This window comes from Perca fluviatilis, chromosome 11 (genome assembly GCF_010015445.1).
Source record: "Perca fluviatilis chromosome 11, GENO_Pfluv_1.0, whole genome shotgun sequence".
Taxonomy (NCBI): domain Eukaryota; kingdom Metazoa; phylum Chordata; class Actinopteri; order Perciformes; family Percidae; genus Perca; species Perca fluviatilis.
The window spans coordinates 23,675,023-23,693,140 of NC_053122.1; the positions used below are offsets into that span (position 1 = coordinate 23,675,023).

The window sequence follows — 18,118 nt, forward strand, 5'->3', positions numbered from 1 at the left end:
TGTGTTTTATTTTTTGCTTTTGTGGCTTCATCACAGGGGCACAAAATCACAGTTTCGATAGAGGCTGATTTGTTTAGGAGGCTCACTCCAGAGAGAAAAAGTGCCAGTGGCTTTCTTCATTAATTGGATCTTTGGAGAGCAGCTCAATTGTGAAATAATAAGCTACTTCCTCATGGGACGGAAGTAGATTATTAACTGTAGAGCTGGCTGAGAGGGCTGTTTCTGAACTCTGTTTGAGATGAGACAGGGAGACGTTTCTGTTGCAGAGAAGGATTAGGTTTCAGATGCTTGATTACTGGTGTGGTGGTCTTTTCTCAGTGCCTTGTTAAAGCAAATGAACTTATATCATTGCATTCCTGTTACTGATTTTCCCTGAATTGTTTTGTGCAGGTCCAGATATACCGAGTGTGGCTATCTATAGCACAGAGGACAAACAGAGTGAGTAGTATTGTCCTCCTACTTCACCATTACTGTACTGAATTTTATGAATATGTTTTAACTGACTAGATTTGTCACTAAGAGATTTTAACACCTGTTTCAACTGCTTAACTGCAGAGGTGTTTGACGTGGAGACAAACGAAAGAGTAAACAACACGTACAACAACATGCAGATGCCCAGAGTGGAATACGAGACCATCACCATAGACGATTACAGTATGTACTCATGTGGAATTAGCAAATACTGTACACAATTACCTATGTGTACATCTTAATTAAACTACAACCAGTCGTCTTGTATTCTAAGATTCCCAGTAACCTTATCTGTTAACCCTATCTGTTGTAGCTCTGACAATGCAGATTCTGAAGCCAGCTGGATTCATAGCTACAGCCCATTACCCCTTACTGCTGCTAGTGTAAGTATGAATATGTCCCACTGTCTTAATTCCAAAAAGACAGCTTTATGAAACAGTGCACAGAATATTATCAACACTTGAATGCAGCAATTACTTTCATTACCGTTGAAAAATACTACAGCGATTTAGTATGAACTTCCCTAAAGTTGGGAGACTCACAGAAATTGTATTAAAAACTGACAGAATTGTCAAAAAGGTTTATATCCTGACTTTTAGTCCCTAGCAGGGTTCAAGATCCAAAAATAGTGGATCCTACATTCCCCATAATGCAACTCAAAAGTGTCTTATGTTGGTCCCTGGTAAGGCCTTTCAAGCTACTGCCCCCAATTTGTAATGCAGCCTTTCTGTCATTTATTTTTGATTGTTTGGTCTATTAACCTTAAAAAAAAAAGTAAGCATTTCCTGTCACAATTCTTCAGGGCTCAAGGTGAAGTTGTCACATTTCTTATATTGTCCAAAACCCCAGATATTCACTTTAAAATTATTTTTAAAAAGGCAAACGTTTTACATTGTTAATGACTTAAATGACTAAATAGTCACTAAAATAGTTGGCAATTAATTTTCTGTCACTCAACTAATCATTAGTGGTTTCGGCAGCACAATGTAATGCTATAATATAATTTAAAAAAAAATAAAAATACTTAACTAAATACTACATTGAACTGACTGCTTAGGTGGTGTTGTACTGGATTGCATTACATTGCAAGGTAATCTGTCGTGTAACAGTCCTTGGTTCTTATTTGTACATATTTCATTTTGACGTTAAACCCTCTATTCGGACAGTTATATATATAATACTAAAATTAAATCGGTCTTCCTCTTAACAAGATTCCAATTTAATATTAATCTCTGAGACATTTGTCAGTCCTTAAAATGACCAACACATGGCTGTGGCTTTTGTACAGGGACGGTACGCCCGGCGGGCAGATGGTGTCGGAGCAGTTCCGAGTGGACTGGGCCACGGTTTTGGTCAGCAGCTTCAGCACTATCGTCATCCGCTTTGACGGCCACGGCAGCGGCTTCCAGGGCACCAACTTTCTCCACAAAGTCAGGAGGAAACTGGGAAGACTAGAGGAGAGGGACCAGCTAGAGGCACTCAGGTTAAGACTTGTGCTTTCACTGCAAGCATGACAGTAACCGAGGCCTTGGTAGTCTTTGTGTCCCAGAACACTGAAAGTTTGACCAGTTTTCTTTTATTTTTAGGTTCATATCCAAAGAGCATTATATTGATCAGAGTCGCATGGGAGTTTATGGAAAGGTAAGGACAAGACAACACACTCAAAGAGGCTTCTGAGATACAGCAACTGCTTCACACTGAAATTATTATCATGAATTATAATTAATTAGACTTCTTGATGTGTTTCTGTGTCTCCCCTACCTTTGTTCAGGCCTATGGGGGATATTTAGCCACGATGCTTCTGAGCTCTGAGGAGTTTAACCAACTTAAATGTGGAACAGCAGTCTCCCCCATTACAGATTTCGAGCTCTATGGTATAACTTTCCACATATTTTTTTTTGTTATGGATGTGTTAAAGATGTCATGCTCTTGGGACAGTGTCTGAAGGGGCTCAATCTTTCTAACTCAGTTTTTCCTCTTTTCTAAATGGCAGCATCTGCATTTTCAGAACGATACCTCGGCTCAAAGACAGATTCCCGAGTATATACGGTAAAGTTTTAACGTTTCAGTCTCCTTATCCAAATAATGGATGGATGGAGTTAAGGGTTATTATTGATGACATATATGCTGGATATCCCTCTCTCTTTACTTCAGATGGCAAATTTAGCACACAGAGCAGGTCAGCTTCTGCAAAAGCAATACTTGATAATTCACCCAACTGCTGACGGTAACAGACATATGTTTTATATATCATTTATCTCAATACTGCAGTGAGTAAAACACAAACAATTTAACTGTGACCACACCCTAATGTGCTGTCTCCAATCTTATCATCTCCACTACCACAGAGAAGGTTCACTTCCAGCACACGGCAAAATTTATCAATCATTTAATCAGCGAGAAGGCCAATTACACTCTACAGGTGAGTTTCTGAAATCCCTGTTATACCTGACAAATGGACCTGTGTATAACTGTGGCGATTTCATTTGACTGACTCAGACTGCTGAAGCCTCATATTACATGTGGCTGAACGTGAGGTTGCATTTTCGCACAGAACAGGGACTCTGGATTTTGTCTTAACAGCCAAGTTTGGACAGGAGGAACAATTACATTTATTGGCATACTATGCTATAACTTTTTTATGACATAATATACTATGACTTTTTATAAAATTTTGATGACATACTATACTATGACTTTTGTATGATATACTATACTATGACTTTTCATGACTTTTTTATGACACACTAAGCTATGATTTTTGTAAGACGTTTTTGGCATACTATTACTTATAATGACTTTTTTATGACACACTATACTATTACTTTTTTATGACATTTTTTGACATACTATACTATGACTTTTTATGAAATTCTTTGACACACCATACTATGACTTTTTTATTAACTTTTTATGACATACTATACTCTGATTTCTTTGGCATACTATACTATGACTTTTTATGAAATTCTTTGACACACTATACTATGACTTTTTATGACGTACTGAGTTTTTGTATGACTTTTGTTATGACATACTATACTATTACTACTAAGATACTATGTATTATATATTTATTGTAATATATTACGATTTCTTTATCACTTTTTTATGACATTCTATAATGACATTTTATGACTTTTTTATAAACTTTTTATCACATACTATACTATGATTTTTTATGATTTGTATGACACTATAGTAGTATTTTTCATGACTTTTTTATGACACACTATGCTATGATTTTTTAAGACATTTTTGGCGTACTATACTATGACTTTTTATGAATTTCTTTGGCATTCTATAATATTATGACTTTTCATGACTTTTTTATGACACACTATACTATGACTTTATGAAATGTTTTGACATACTATAATATGACTTTTTATGACATACTATACTATGATATTTTTATGACATACTTGACATTAAGTTATTTATGATTTTGTCTTTCTATGACTTATTTATGACATTTCTTTATGACATTCTATACTACGACTTTTTATGACATGCCATACTATTATTTTTGATGATTTTGTTATGACATACTGTACTTAGATTTGTTATGACTTTTTTATGACACACTATACTTTGACTTTTTATGAACTTTTTATGACATAATGTTATGACATTTTTGGCAAACTAAACTATAACTTTTGTTATGATTTTTTTAATTTACTATACTATGACTTTTTATGACTTTTTTATGACGCACTATACCATGACTTTTTATGATTGTTTTGGCACTCTATACTATGACTTTTTATGAAATGTTTTAACATACTATACTATGACATAATATACTATGATTTTTTTTGGCTAACTATACTGTGACTTTTAATGACATTCTATACGACAACTTTTTTTTTTAAGATTATTTTTTGGGAGTTTTGTCCCTTTATTTAGACAGTGATAGTGGATAGACATGAAAGGGGGAGAGAGATGGGGGATGACACGCAGCAAAGGGCAGCAGGTCGGATTCGAACCCTTCACTGCTGCAGGACTCCGCCAACATGGGGCAAATGCTCTTACTGGGTGAGCGAGAGGCATTTTTGGCATACTATACTATAACTTTTGTAAGGATTTATTTCTTTCAATATACTATGACATATTATACTATGACTTTTTATTAAATTTTTATGACATACTATGCTATGACTTTTTATGACATACTATACTATGATTTTTTTGGCATACTATACTATGACTTTTTATGACATACTATACTATGATTTTTTTGGCATACAATACTATGACTTTTTATGACATACTTGACATACTACTATAATAATATAATGATTTATAATTACAATTTCTTTATTTTTTTTATGACTTTTTTGCGACATTTTTTATGACATTCTATACTATGACTATAATTTTGTACACACATACTATACTATGACTTTGTATGATTTTTTTCATGACATACTATACTGACTTTTTATCAACTTTTTATGACATAATGTTATGACTGGTATACTGCACTATCATTTTTATTATAATATATATATAACTTTTTTTACTTTTATGACATACTATACTATAACTTGTTTATGATTTTTTGCCATACTGTACTATGACTTATGACATTTTTTCATGACATTCTATACTACGACTTTTAATGAAATACTTTACTATGACTTTTTTGTGACATACTATACATTAAGCTTTTTTATAACATACTATACTATGACATACAGTACATTAATCCATTCTTGGATATTTATCTACAGATTTACCCAGATGAGGGACACTTCCTACACAGTGACGGGACGCAGCAGCATCTGAGCCAATCCTTGGTCAACTTCTTCGAGGTGTGTTTCAGGGTGCCAGAGATACTGACAGACGAGCAGCAGGAAGATGACGAGGACGACAGTTAAACCTACCCCTCTGAGCAGCGCCCAGCCACCTACTACAGCACAATATGCAACAGGTCTTTCTAAACCCAGTCAACCCACACCACCTGCTGTCCATCCAGATTTTAGCTCTACTCTGAAGCACAGCACCTGCATGTGCAAAAGGGGCCTCAGCCTACAGCCCCTCTCCTCACCTCATGCTGGATGCTGGTCAGAAAGACAAAATAAATCTCAGATGTGAACGGTCACATCTCTCTCTCTGCTATTAAAATATATGGACTATTACTCCCTCTGGTGGACAAATAGAGGATCAACATAACATCCATTGAGCAATGCGTCTCCATTCCAAACCAGGCATATGTATTAGGCGCTTTGCAGCACAAAATATCCCCTGTGAAGATCATTATGTTGAGATTTAACTTTGGAAAGGCCACCAGTTTCTGATAACCTTGCCAACCAACTTACTGATTATTGTGTTCATGAGAATGATTACTGCTACTTGTTTCTCAGAATTTCTCTGTTCAGTGTCGTGTCTATGAGTGGATGTCTGGCTGCATCAGTCCATAGTTGCTTTACAAAACAAAGGCACAATGTTTAACTTGTGTTGTACTTTTAAAAAAAAAAGTGTCTATACAAAAATGGTATGAAATCTTATTTTCCTCATAATTCTGAATTTAACTCTTGTTCTTTTAGTCACTGTGCCTTACTGTGGGAGAAATGCTAATGATGGGAGCCCATATGACACTGAAAATGAGTAAATATGGATAGGCCTTGTCTGAACTGTGGACTCAAAACAAAAGTTAACTTTCCTCAAATAGTAGCAAGTTATTGGTATGGGAAGTTTAAATTACAAGGAATGGCACTGTTATCTCCAAACATGGAAATAACTGAATACTAAATAATTGTATGGCTTCTTAAAAGATGGCATTATACGGAGAAAAATGTAAAGAGTATTTAGTTTGCAAATACAGTTCTTGATATTTACCTTCCAAACTGACATACCAGTAAGTTAACTATGCTGAATTTTCATTATTTTGTGAATTACTTTGACTTGTGTTTAATGACTTGACTCTCTTCCCATGTTCTGTTAGTATTCAGTGGTTTCTAGTCAGCTGATGTACAAAGTGTATAAATTCTTATATTGTTTAAAGTGGTCATATTATGCTTTTCCCCTTACCTTTATTTGTGTTATATATCTTTGTTGTGCATGTTATAGGTTTACAAAGTGAAAAAGCCCAAAGTCCACCCCAAAGGCACTTACCATCTCCAACAGAATGCACAGTTCACAGACTCAACTGTAGTCCAGCCTTTACTTCCGTGACAAACGTGAGCAACTTTGTAACACACGTTATAATGCTCGCCAATGTGCTAGCGTGGCACGCCAAAATACTCTGCTTCTGACTAGCTGGCAGTGCTTACCTAGCTACCGCGCATGTGTGACTCCCAATAAAGATGGAATAGAAGTGTGATGCCTCACTCGGTAGCTAAAACAGAGAGCTCAACACACAGGGTGAAAAGAGGAGCTGCAGCAATGTGCAGTATTACAAAAATATGGTGTTTTTTGAAAATTAAACCATGTAAACCTATTCTGGTACAACTTCTAAATACAATTATGAACCTGAAGAGGAGCATAATATGAGCACTTTAAGTCTTTATGTTCTATGTGAAACTTGTATATAAAGCATTTTGAAATGTATCTTTGGTTGGCTTTATTCATCACTTTAGTGTGTAAACCATCAAAGCATGTGACTGCTGCAACATTTGACCTATTTTACTAATGCCAGTATGCCTTCTTGTGTGCAGTAGCAAGTATTGCAGTACAACCGAGGGCTGAAAAGCTTTTGCTGTGGAAGCAAAGAAGGGCTGTATATTTTGTTGTACTGTTACTTTTAAGAAATGTCACTCTGTGGCCGGGTTGGTTCAGTGGTAGAGCAGACGCGCACATACTGAGAGGGTTATGCCTCGACGCAGAGGTCCAGGGTTTGAATCTTACCTGTGACAAATTTCCTGCATGTCTTCCCTTTCTCACCTAGCTGTCCTGTCAAAAATTAAAGGTGGAAAAGCCCCAAAAAATAATCTTTAAAAGAAAAGAAATTGCACTCAAACGTACTTAGATGATGTACTGTCTTAAAACTGTAACGCAGTAATGTTTACTCAAAAGGGAAAGCGAAATGATAAAGAAATGTACAATATCTGATAGACCCATTAAACACAAAGTGAAAACAGATCTCTACAATATAAATTAAACATAAATTAACAGTGTCAAAATAGCCACATTGCATCTAATTTGATTCAGCTGATTCTATTATGGCCTTTCTTTGCTTACATATACTACTGTGATCCTTTTCTACAGTGTGGTCAAAAAATAAACATACAAGACCATTTGCCATTGACAAAATTTATTTCCAGTGTTTCAGGAGACTGTGCACACACCTCTAACAATCAGAGGAACACAGCATTGGTACAAACGGTCCAGCTCAATCAACGTTTCCTCATGCAGGGACCTCTCTCGTAAAAGAGAAGTACCAAACTTCCCACAACACCCACACCGGCCTCATCATCATCTCACAATACTGTACTTTAATCCTGCAATTTGATGGAAATTTAAAAGTAAAGCAGCTAAAACATGGCATGTATATGTACATTTAAGTTACTTATTTTTACAAGGAATATTTAAAATTCAAGTTCTGTTAAAATCAAAAAATGATAAACAGGAGAAAAAAATGTATAAAACATGTTAAGACCAGAGTGGAATGCCTAAGGAATGGAAGCTCGGCATTTTGTTACATAACCTGTAGAATGACTGAGAGTCGACAATAAAAATGTCATTCACAGTAACATCTTTGTGTATTTCAACAAAGACAATATGGCACCCTTAACAATTCATTGAGAGGCACTTCCTATTGTGAAAAAACATGATTTTCTGATTTGAATACCCATTTTCTTTTTCGTCCAAAGTTTTCTTCCTCAATGCAATCTACCGCCAGCCATCGACAGATGTGTGAACCACGAACACTAAAACCACAGCATAACATTTGCATTAGAGGGATGTTGTTCACTGCTCTTTAAACCACATAACTGGGATGAATAAGAACTATTTCCATTTGCATAAGTCCAGTGTCTCCTCGTCACCCTTTGTACCTTTGGAAAGGCCCCTTTGACAGCAGAAAGCTTGTAGGCAGTCCAAACACAGGCTGTACCAAAAACACAATTCAAGTACACAGAAAAATAGGGATATGTACACTTTAGAGTGAAACACAAGCATCTAAAGCTTTTAGTCAGTATTACAGCAAGCATGTCTGTACATTCTTCATTTGGTTACTTAAGAGACTCACTGACTTTGAACATCATAACTTTCTTTACACAAAAATAGTTCCTCTGCAATACTAAAAACTTTACTACTTTCTATTCATTCTAAAAGTCAGTTCATCCTTAAAGCCACTAAGCTAAACCTTTAAAACAATCTTAACTTGAGTGTCACTGTTCACACTTCCTTGCACAGACTTCACAGGCTCATTGTTTCATGAGCGACAGGTCCTCTCCATCTTCAGCACAACAGGGATTTGTATTAGGGAGGATATCCTCCTGCTGCGCCATCCCAAAGTCATTTGTCATTTAAAAAAAAATTGAAATAAAAGGGTATAAACACCATTTTTGTTTCATGCCTTATACATGAGCAAGATCAACGATCCCTGTGTGCAGTAATTCTCTTTTCACAAGCAAGTACACCAGTTACAGACACACACTCCAAACAATTTTGTACAACATGCTCATTCACTAACATTGGTCACACAACAGACATTATACTGACAGACTCCCAAGTACGTACACATCTCACAGACGGAGAACATACACAGTCAAACACGTTCAACACTTCTTACAGGTACTGATAGAAGCGCGAATGGACCACCTGGGAATTAGTGAGTTTATGTGGGTGAGCGGTGGCCGAAAGGCTCAGATTCTTACTCTGGGGAACATCCCCGTTGAACACTTCAGCTGGACGATGTGGGAGTTCAGAAGAGGACGAGGCTCCGAGGTTCTGGGACATTGCGCTGCACAGCCCCCCCTGCTGTTCAGAGAGGTCCACGCTGACCTCTGGATTGCTTGTGCGGTGACGCTCGCGGGCAATCCAATCCCTAATTGAAAAGTCCTGAGAGCTGCACTTAGGCTTCAGCTGGTCCACAGCTGACAGCTCCGACCGAGAGCCTGAACCGATGCCGACATGCTGCGACCAGTCTCCCAAAACAGACAGCTCTGCAAAGTCCCTCTGACCGCCCATGGTGTGTCTGCGTCTGATGTTCTTCTTCTTCTTACTGCGGCCCTCCGGGGACCGGCTCCTCTGGCTGCCCACGCCAAACATGTCATCCACAGACATTCGCAGACGCACCTTCAGTCTGTCAGTGATCTTCAGCTTCCATGCAGGCTCTGCCTTATCTAATTCGCTCCGAGACGAGGAGCTGAGGCTGCCTGTGGAGCGGCCTTTGGCTGACCCCATCACACACGACAGTCTGTTGGAATCTTTATCGCTCCAAGCTCCATCCAGTGAAGACTCGCTGACAGTTTTCTGTTGAGCAGCTTTCTTTCTGGAGAGTGTATCACATTCGATGAGTCTGTGGGAGGGGAGGGGTCGGGGAGCTTCCTGCAGTTCGCGCTGATCAGTTTTTCCGACCGTAAACACCGAGAGGTCACTCTCACTGTCCGTCTCCATCGGCCTTCCCTCGCTGATGAGCTCGCTTCTCTCGTCGTCTGCATCGTCTCCACCCCTGCTTTCCGCCACAGACTGCACTTCAGGACTGAGGGTGCTGAGCTCTACTCCAGTCAGGAACGTCATGGAGGAGGTGGTGGAGTAGTCAGAGGTGATGGAGCAAACCTCCGCTCCCAGCCCGCTGGGGCCAGCTTCTGGACCCAGAGCCACAGTCCTGCTACGCCTCACTCTGGGCACCGACGCCTGGGAGCTGGTGCTGTTCATCGTACCGAGGTCGGACACCGCGTCGTCGTAGTTGGAAGGCGGGTCTGACAGAGAGGACTGGTGAGCCATCTGCATGCGGTAGCTGAGGTTCGGGGAGTGGGGGGGCGAGGCGTACGGGGAGCCACTTTGAAGGGTGGCGGAAATGTGTTCTGCAGGCAGAGGGGTAAAGGGCTTCATCAGGCTGCTGGAGAGATTCTCCTTCCGGTTTGTTTTGTCAAGCTGTTCCTCAGAGCTGTTCCTGTGCTCGTCTTTCTCACTGGTTTCATCCGTCTCCCCCTCCTCCTCGGTCCGGCTGTCTGGGGACCACAGAGGCTGCTGCTGCTGGCTCTCCTCCGGGAGCTCCTTCTTGGGGAACGCAGCGTCCAGGTCGTCGTCTGAACTGCTGGGATGAGCTTTGTCCTTGGGCTTCTTACGTTTGCGGCTGGCAAAGAAGGAGGAGCGCAGCATCTCTTTGCTACACTGATCCTTCCCCGAGCCCCACAAGCCCTGTTGATACAGAACCAAGACTCGTCAAAACCAGACTGAAGAATATAAAAACACTAAAGAAGAAGGAATGAATGAATTATGTTACAAAACGAAATAAGAGGACATTACCTTTGATTTGGAGGAGTCACTACATGCTGAATCTGTATCAAAGAGAAGAGAGTCGTTACTAAGAGTCTGCCAACCCTCGGACTTGCTTAAAACAGTCAACAAGATAAAGAAAGAGAAAAGGCAGATTAAACGTTTGTTTCAGAGTGAAACTGACAGATATGAGGAGTATAATGAGAGGAGCTGAATGAAAGCAGACGACACATTTTCGGCTCAGAGAGAGAGACAGGAGAACGAGTAACCACACTAAGCAGTATATGGATAAGTGGATCAAGCGGCAGAAGAGGCCTGAGATGAAGGGTGAGAGGTGAAGACCCAGCAGTAAACCAAGACACAAAAAGCAGCTCATGCTCATGTATCGATGGAACGACGGCACATCACGGACAAACACGTCAGTCACAGAGCATCACATGTAGCCACCAACCAGCTGTAGGCATTCTTTCCCAACTCAAAGACATCACAGAGGAGAGAGAGTGATGAGTTTGCTCTGACTTAAGGGGCCTGAGCTGAACAGATCAGTGAGTGTATGTCGTGGTCGATACAGATGGCGCAGGCAAGCCTTAGAATAACCTTAAAGTAAGAAAGATTGCTCTTACTCCAAGCTAGATTAACTCCTGCGGGGGGCCTTTAACATGTAACCTGTCATCCTCAACAACATAAAAGGCAAATCAAATCGAGTACACAAACGTTTCTTGTCTCACTTTGCAAAAGGAGAAAACACGCAAACTGCAGCTAACAAAGATGAACAGACCAATAGCCCTTTTCAACCAAAGAGTTACAGGAACCATGGAGCCACAAGAACTAAACTCAGGAACTGAAAGTCCCTTTCATTTTCACTGCATCTGAAAAACCCTGAAGATTAGGCAGATTCTTTCCTTAATGAATATAAAGAATGCTGTAGGGAAGTTATACGAGCCAGGGGTTGGCGAATAATCGACATTCAGCACTGATAGTTCCAGGGTCATCAGAAAGCACTACTCCTGGAACAGAAACTTTTTTTGACACCAAGAACTACGACAAAGTAACTAAATTTAGTCATTGTATCCTCTGGTCAAAAAGGTTCCTGGGCTCCTGAAAGAGTTCCTGCGGTGGAATCGGGCTATTAATGATCTAATTTAGGTTTAAACTGTGTGTGTCAGGGTTGGGTAGGGGAACAATGTGAGGGGCGAGTTAGTGATTGATGTAGGGGTTATACATTATGTAACAGTAGGAGGCGAGGAAGTATGTGGGAATATTTGTCTGTACTTGAATGAAGGCAAAGATCTTGAAATAAAAAGGCATCACAGACAACAAATCAAACAAAAAAGACACAAGAGTAGGCACCTGAAACTAAAAACTACCTTACCGTGGCAAATAGCACTACATCTACATGCTTGGAGTCCCACCCACCGCTATATGACTGCATGTGTGCCTCTGCATCAACAAGTCAATGCGTATTTATTGGTTGTATGTGTGGGTTTGTTTTGAGTGTAAACGCGTGTGTGCTGGGGAACATCCAGCTCAGTCCCACCACTACGACCCCACCCTCAGACATCATGACAAGATTATGCCACATGACCGGGAGAGAACCTGAGGTTGACCGTACCATGCTACTTGTCCTTGCGATCAGCTTTAGAGACAACAAGAGACAGCAGAAGGGCTTTCAGAGAAAGTACAGCAGCATTGCTCTGTATCCCTCAATTTAGGGTATTGGTTTAAATATGAGACGTGCACACCACAGGAAAAATGACAAACATCGACTTCTCTTTCTTTCTTTTTTATCTTTTTTCCTCCTTTCGCCCAAATTTAAAAGAGCTGCGGGTTTCTGCAGACTAGGCAGCTACACTGGGCACAACACTCGTCCTTCTTCCTACAGTCCCAGCTGTCCATCACTGACATAACAGAGTCCATCAGTGACATCATCGAGTGATAGACGCCGCCCACTTGGCCTGTGTCAAGATTGGGTAATGTGTGAGTGCTGGACAGGAATGGGGGAGAAAAACAACACACTACACACAGAAGGGCAGAGGTCAGAAGGGTTAAAACTTCCATCTTTTCTTTATTTTTGTTTGTTAGATTTTCTTTGGGAAAGAACATGCCGGGATTATGTGAGAGACGAGGAGGAGGGGAAGAAAAGAACTGAAAGAAAAGGAGTCGTCTCAACACAGGTAAAGCACAGGGAGAAAAAATGACTTGAGCAGGAGAAAATAAAAGAGTAAAGCAAAGAAATGAACGAAAATAAAAGTTGGACAATTTATCGCCTTGGGCCAAAAAATGTGAATAGCAAAACAAAAACTAAGGCTTTTATCCAAAAACAAATTAATTAATAAAAAAGGCTCAACATACTGCAAGGTATTTTTCAACAATTTTCCAATGGTTAAACCACCAACTGTATTAATTGAAAATGTACTGAAAAAGCTTGCTTTAACAGAAACCAAAAAAAATTGGCAGACTTTTTTGTTGTTCAAAACACTTAAAATTATGGAAAATAGGCATGATGTTAATTATTTTAGCATTAACAATTGACACACTGCTAACATTTCTAACAAATCTATTGCACAAATATTTTTTACTTTTCTACTTTAATAATATGACTGAAATATGTTATTGCTGCCATAATAATATATTTGCTGTGGTGATGCTGGAGTGCTTCTCCTAAGAGATAACCCTCTCAGGCTTACCTGAAACTTCGCCCGGTGAAGCTGCAGTCCGTCCAATGTTGGAGAGCAGGTGGTCGATATTGGGCACAGGCTGAGACTGCACTGTGCTTTCCTGCTCAGCTGTGGTCTGGAGCCGCACATGGAGGGAATGTGCACAGTTTAAACAAGAACAGAAGAGAAAGCCGAGAGAAGATAAGTATCTGAACACAACACATCATTGGAAAAAAAGAAAGATAACCACAAAAAGGCGTGAGATGTGCATATTTATCTAAAGCTGCATTAATTCATTGAATTGACTCTGTTCTGGTCTCTACCAATATAGTAATTTGAGCCATTTCTCATATTGATTAGTGCAGCTTTAAATACCTGTATCAAATAAACAGCATTAAGAGTATGGTTATCTATGATATGAGCCGTTTATCCATGACAAACAAACAACAAAAGGAAGAAGAAGAAAAAAAAAAAGAAAGAATTGCCACATACAACAGGGTCCTCATCACCGTCATCAGTAAAGAACCAGTCATATTGTTGGATAAGGTTCTCAACTATCTTGCACTGGTCCGGCATGTGATTAACCATGTTGGTCATGTTGTCCTCAGAGGTTCTGACCAGCGTAGGACCAAACACAATTGCCAGGTTACGAGGCTCCATCTAAACAGATAAGGTTAGGACAAATCAGGTTTAATGTAATAATCCTCCAAAGCACACTGGATTTGCAAAGGATTGGAGGGTGTTACCTAATGACATTAACACTGACAGATCTTGTTAACCGCCTTACCTTGTTCTTTTCACAGTTTTCAGAAACCCTCTTGAGGTGAGCACAAAGGAATTTTAGAGTTTCAAAGTGATGATCAGGTAATTCTTGTATCTGCAAGAATTGACAAAAAGAAAGAGTTTCAGGATTAATGGTATGCCTAAATATAATGCTATTCAAATGAACGCGTCTCACATTAGACTTTTCACTCACCAGCCTCTTGAGCTCCTTTAATCTCTCCACTGAGTCTTCCGTTCTGTTGGCTTCAATAAAATCAGCATACTTTTCTGTGAATAGAGGAAAAACTTTACTTAGAATAGCAAAAGGAAAAGTCGCACAGAAAATCCAGCGTTACTCAAGTTTTTGTTTGCAATTTCTGGGCCGTGTCTTTCAGTGTATTTACAAGATCTCACCATTCGTAAACAGAGGTTCTGGAAGTTTTCGGAAAAAAGACTTAAGTAAACTACTGATGACGTTGAGATCCCGCCATTTCTGCAGAAAAGTGGCGAGAAAGCATCGTGTTAGAGCTTACAGCACAAATCTGCCACTGCTAAGAGATGTCAGTAAAGTGGCACACTGTACTATGCAACCCGGCTGTCAGTCACTCACGTCTTCCTGGATGTCGATGTCAGTCATGCCTTTGCTGTTGAGCTCCTCCTGCATGCTGGAGATGGCAGCATTGTTCCCAGGCACTCTGTAGATTCCTGTGTACTCCAGACCTCTCTCCTCCACCACATTACAGCACACCTCCACGATCAAAGGAACAAACTGCACAACAGGAAAACATTAGATACAACATATCACTGGTAACTGCATGTTGAATCTAAACAATTAACAAAAACGTTTAAACTGTTTGGACAAGCACAGATGTGATGTGCATGCAGTTATGTCATACACATCAGTGTTTGCAACAGCCAGCCAAAGTGAGCTACCCTAGCAAAAATTAGTGACTGCTCTGGCTGAAAGGTTGAAGCAAAATCTATATTTTATGTGTATGGAAGCAATATTCCATTTACATCACCTGACTGCTAAACTACTGGAGCATTTTCTCTCAAATAAATTAAAAGAGATTGAGACTCACCCGGTTAGTCTGTGCAGCTGGACAGTCATCAAGCCGCACCCCGAACGTGACCCCAGCTGGAGTCTTTTTTTCAAAGGGCTTCCTCATAATCCCTGCAATGCCAATTTTCCAAGCAGCTCTGTCCCTTGGTGGACTGGAGTCATCTGACAGAGTAAACACAAATATATGCACATAAAATAGATATATAAGATAAAAAATGCCCTTGAAGCACACTAAATGAAGCTGTTGCCTTTACCTCTCAGCCCCCTCCGATCCTCTCCGGTTTTGGGCGAATGAGGGCTGTGGGTCTTGCCGTCCGTTTTACCTCCCAGGAAGGCTTGTTTTATACTGAGGGATTGGCGTGAGGTTTTAGGGGAGGGTTCAGACCGGCTGCTGGGCGTACTGATTGCAAAAAAATACACAAATAATACTATTAGGTTGGCATACAACTAAAATGGGTAGATATTTGCTTGAGTACTACGATTGAGCCCCAGGGGGCAATGTGGAGCCCTGCATACCTCATCATGTTGTATTCTTTGATCTTTCGACTGATCAAGTCCTGACTTGTTACAGCAGCATTCTGTAATGTCAGCAGAAATACATAAAGGACAGTCATTAAATAAAGTTAAAACTTTAAAATTAAGTTTATTCTACATTAAATGCAGGCTGATTTCGATTTTATTTCTAATGAGTTACCAATTGTTAATTACTTGATATTTCTTGTAAATCCAACAAAACAATGTCCTAAAGTGGGCCTTTAAAGACATTGGTGCATAAATGCAAATCTGTAAAAATTTCTGTTCAGTGCAGTACAGTAAAAATCTAAAATGTATACAAGGTGGCAATTAGGAAATAGCCACTCGGGGACACTACAGAGAGGCAAATAACTGTACAAATGACAGAAGTGACACCTGTTTGCCCTCTGAGCCAGCTATATACTGAACCTAAGAAAAAAAACATGCCACTGAAATTTAAAAAGCCTGATGTTAACAAGACTGCAGTCGGATTACAGACATGATTAGTAAACATGCCTATTTTCTGCCTTATAGAAAATATTATATGATTGGGATAGAGAGATTCTACCAGGAGCCTTTTATTTAAATATTTCTCAGCCTGATTGGATTAAATGCTTGATCAGTGGTAAAAAAAACAACTGTCTATGCTGATAACAGGGGCAGTCTTACTGGGCAGTTTTACACCAACAAATATCTTAATATGTACACCTAATCCTCCCTATTTTTTGTGCTGCCAGTCCTCCATCTCAGATATTGCATGTCTTCCTTTGGTGGCATTACTAATGTAACGTTAGGGCTCAACAAGACGCATTTCCTTAGCTAAGAATCTGTATCGCTCATAGATTGACTAGGGGTGTGACGAGACACCCAGCTCATGAGACGATATTTAATATCATTAAAAGTAAAGGTTTTGCTGTACACTTCCCGACTCCTTTTAAAAAGGACAGAGGGAGAGAGAGAGACAGAGAGAGAGAGACAGAGAGAGAGAGAGAGAGAGAGAGAGAGAGAGAGAACGTTGTAATGCTGGGTTTTACAGGCAGCTTTTTTCTTCCGCTATTGCTCTGCAAAAGTAAACTCAGTCAGCTTTCGAGAAAGGGCGGCGGATCTTCCATGCTAATTTCGAAGTTAAAGTCAGACTCATCCGTCATGCTGGATGCTGCTCTGCACTTGTGTACCGATATCGCGAGACACTTTGAACCTCAACGAGGAATTTCGCCATGTTTAATCTCGCATACCTCTACTATTGACTATAGAGTGACACACGATTTCCAAAGGAGTTTATTCGTAAAAGGCACTTTTTAGGCTATTTCAATCGAAAACTCTGAAGATAAACTGATCCAGGCTAGGTGCGCAGCATAAGTTGCCATGTGATCTAGCCAATTTAAAAGAGAGCCACCTTAGTAACATCAAGAACTCACCACATTTAAGAATAAACTGAAAACCATCCTCTTTGATAAAGCTGAGTGAGGAGTTTCAGCGTCCGCCTAACCTGGCCCACCTGCTTCTCTTCATAGTCGTCGGATTTATCTATCATATAATCAATAATATAGTGAGAGTAGAGGGAGGCAGGCCAGTACAGCCCGATCCGGTTGGGGAGAGTTCTAGCCCGACCAGGCTCCTCTCCTTAACCTGCCTCTCTTAGTTATGCTATTATAAATTGTAGACTGCCGGGGAAGTTCCTTCCTTCCTATGACACACTGATCTGCTCTCTCATCTCTCTTTTCTTTTCCTTTTGTGTGCATCCTTGTTCCAGAAATGCTTGTCACTAACCTAGCTCTGGGGTGTTCACTCCCCGGAGTCCTTATGTTTCTTCTTCGCCTAGAATATTGCCTTGGATTAAGGTGGCACCAAGATCTGGGTCTTGGGTGCAGCTGTCGCTGTGGACCTGCTACACCCTGCTATGCTCTGCTATTTCCTGCAATGTCCGGCTTCGTCCTGCCGTGTCCACTGCATCCACCCATGCTCTGCTGTGCCACGCTACATCCCGTAACGCCCTGCTGTGCCCTGCTATGACATGAACTACTACGACTACCATTGTAGACACTGTTCCACTATCATTATTATGACTATTATTGCCACTGTTCATCACATCCCCAACCGGCCCCGTCAGACACCGCCTACCAAGAGTCTGGGTCTTTTTCGAGGGAGTTTTCGAGGGAGTTTTTCCTCGCCACTGTCGCAATAGCCACTGTTAATGCTTGCTCTTGAGGGAATTACTGGAATTGTTGGGGCTTTGGAAATTATAGAGTGTGGTCTAGAC

At 40.2% G+C, this 18,118-nt stretch overlaps 2 protein-coding genes across 11 annotated transcripts in view; one reads left to right on the forward strand and one right to left on the reverse strand.

Annotated features, from left to right (window-relative positions):
• Positions 1–6,726, forward strand: part of LOC120567964 (dipeptidyl aminopeptidase-like protein 6) — an 89,017-nt gene extending 82,291 nt beyond the window's left edge. For 6 of the 7 annotated variants that reach the window (XM_039815089.1, XM_039815088.1, XM_039815092.1 and 3 more), the window contains 10 exons: positions 391–438; positions 556–654; positions 785–854; positions 1,760–1,954; positions 2,058–2,112; positions 2,243–2,345; positions 2,465–2,520; positions 2,626–2,698; positions 2,820–2,893; positions 5,208–6,726. In XM_039815089.1, the coding sequence (XP_039671023.1) occupies positions 391–438; positions 556–654; positions 785–854; positions 1,760–1,954; positions 2,058–2,112; positions 2,243–2,345; positions 2,465–2,520; positions 2,626–2,698; positions 2,820–2,893; positions 5,208–5,354 (920 nt within the window). In that variant the 3' untranslated portion in view covers positions 5,355–6,726. The remainder of the gene's footprint in view (positions 1–390; positions 439–555; positions 655–784; positions 855–1,759; positions 1,955–2,057; positions 2,113–2,242; positions 2,346–2,464; positions 2,521–2,625; positions 2,699–2,819; positions 2,894–5,207) is intronic. The other variant, XM_039815091.1, reaches the window with a different exon arrangement.
• Positions 6,727–7,712: 986 nt separating this feature from the next.
• arhgap21b (Rho GTPase activating protein 21b) overlaps positions 7,713–18,118 on the reverse strand; it is a 41,297-nt gene continuing 30,891 nt past the window's right edge. For all 4 annotated transcript variants that reach the window (XM_039815094.1, XM_039815095.1, XM_039815093.1 and 1 more), the window contains 11 exons: positions 15,862–15,923; positions 15,600–15,745; positions 15,365–15,507; positions 14,893–15,051; positions 14,697–14,775; positions 14,497–14,570; positions 14,308–14,397; positions 14,013–14,180; positions 13,551–13,656; positions 10,894–10,925; positions 7,713–10,785 (listed from right to left, as the gene is read on the reverse strand). In XM_039815094.1, the coding sequence (XP_039671028.1) occupies positions 9,208–10,785; positions 10,894–10,925; positions 13,551–13,656; positions 14,013–14,180; positions 14,308–14,397; positions 14,497–14,570; positions 14,697–14,775; positions 14,893–15,051; positions 15,365–15,507; positions 15,600–15,745; positions 15,862–15,923 (2,637 nt within the window). In that variant the 3' untranslated portion in view covers positions 7,713–9,207. The remainder of the gene's footprint in view (positions 10,786–10,893; positions 10,926–13,550; positions 13,657–14,012; positions 14,181–14,307; positions 14,398–14,496; positions 14,571–14,696; positions 14,776–14,892; positions 15,052–15,364; positions 15,508–15,599; positions 15,746–15,861; positions 15,924–18,118) is intronic.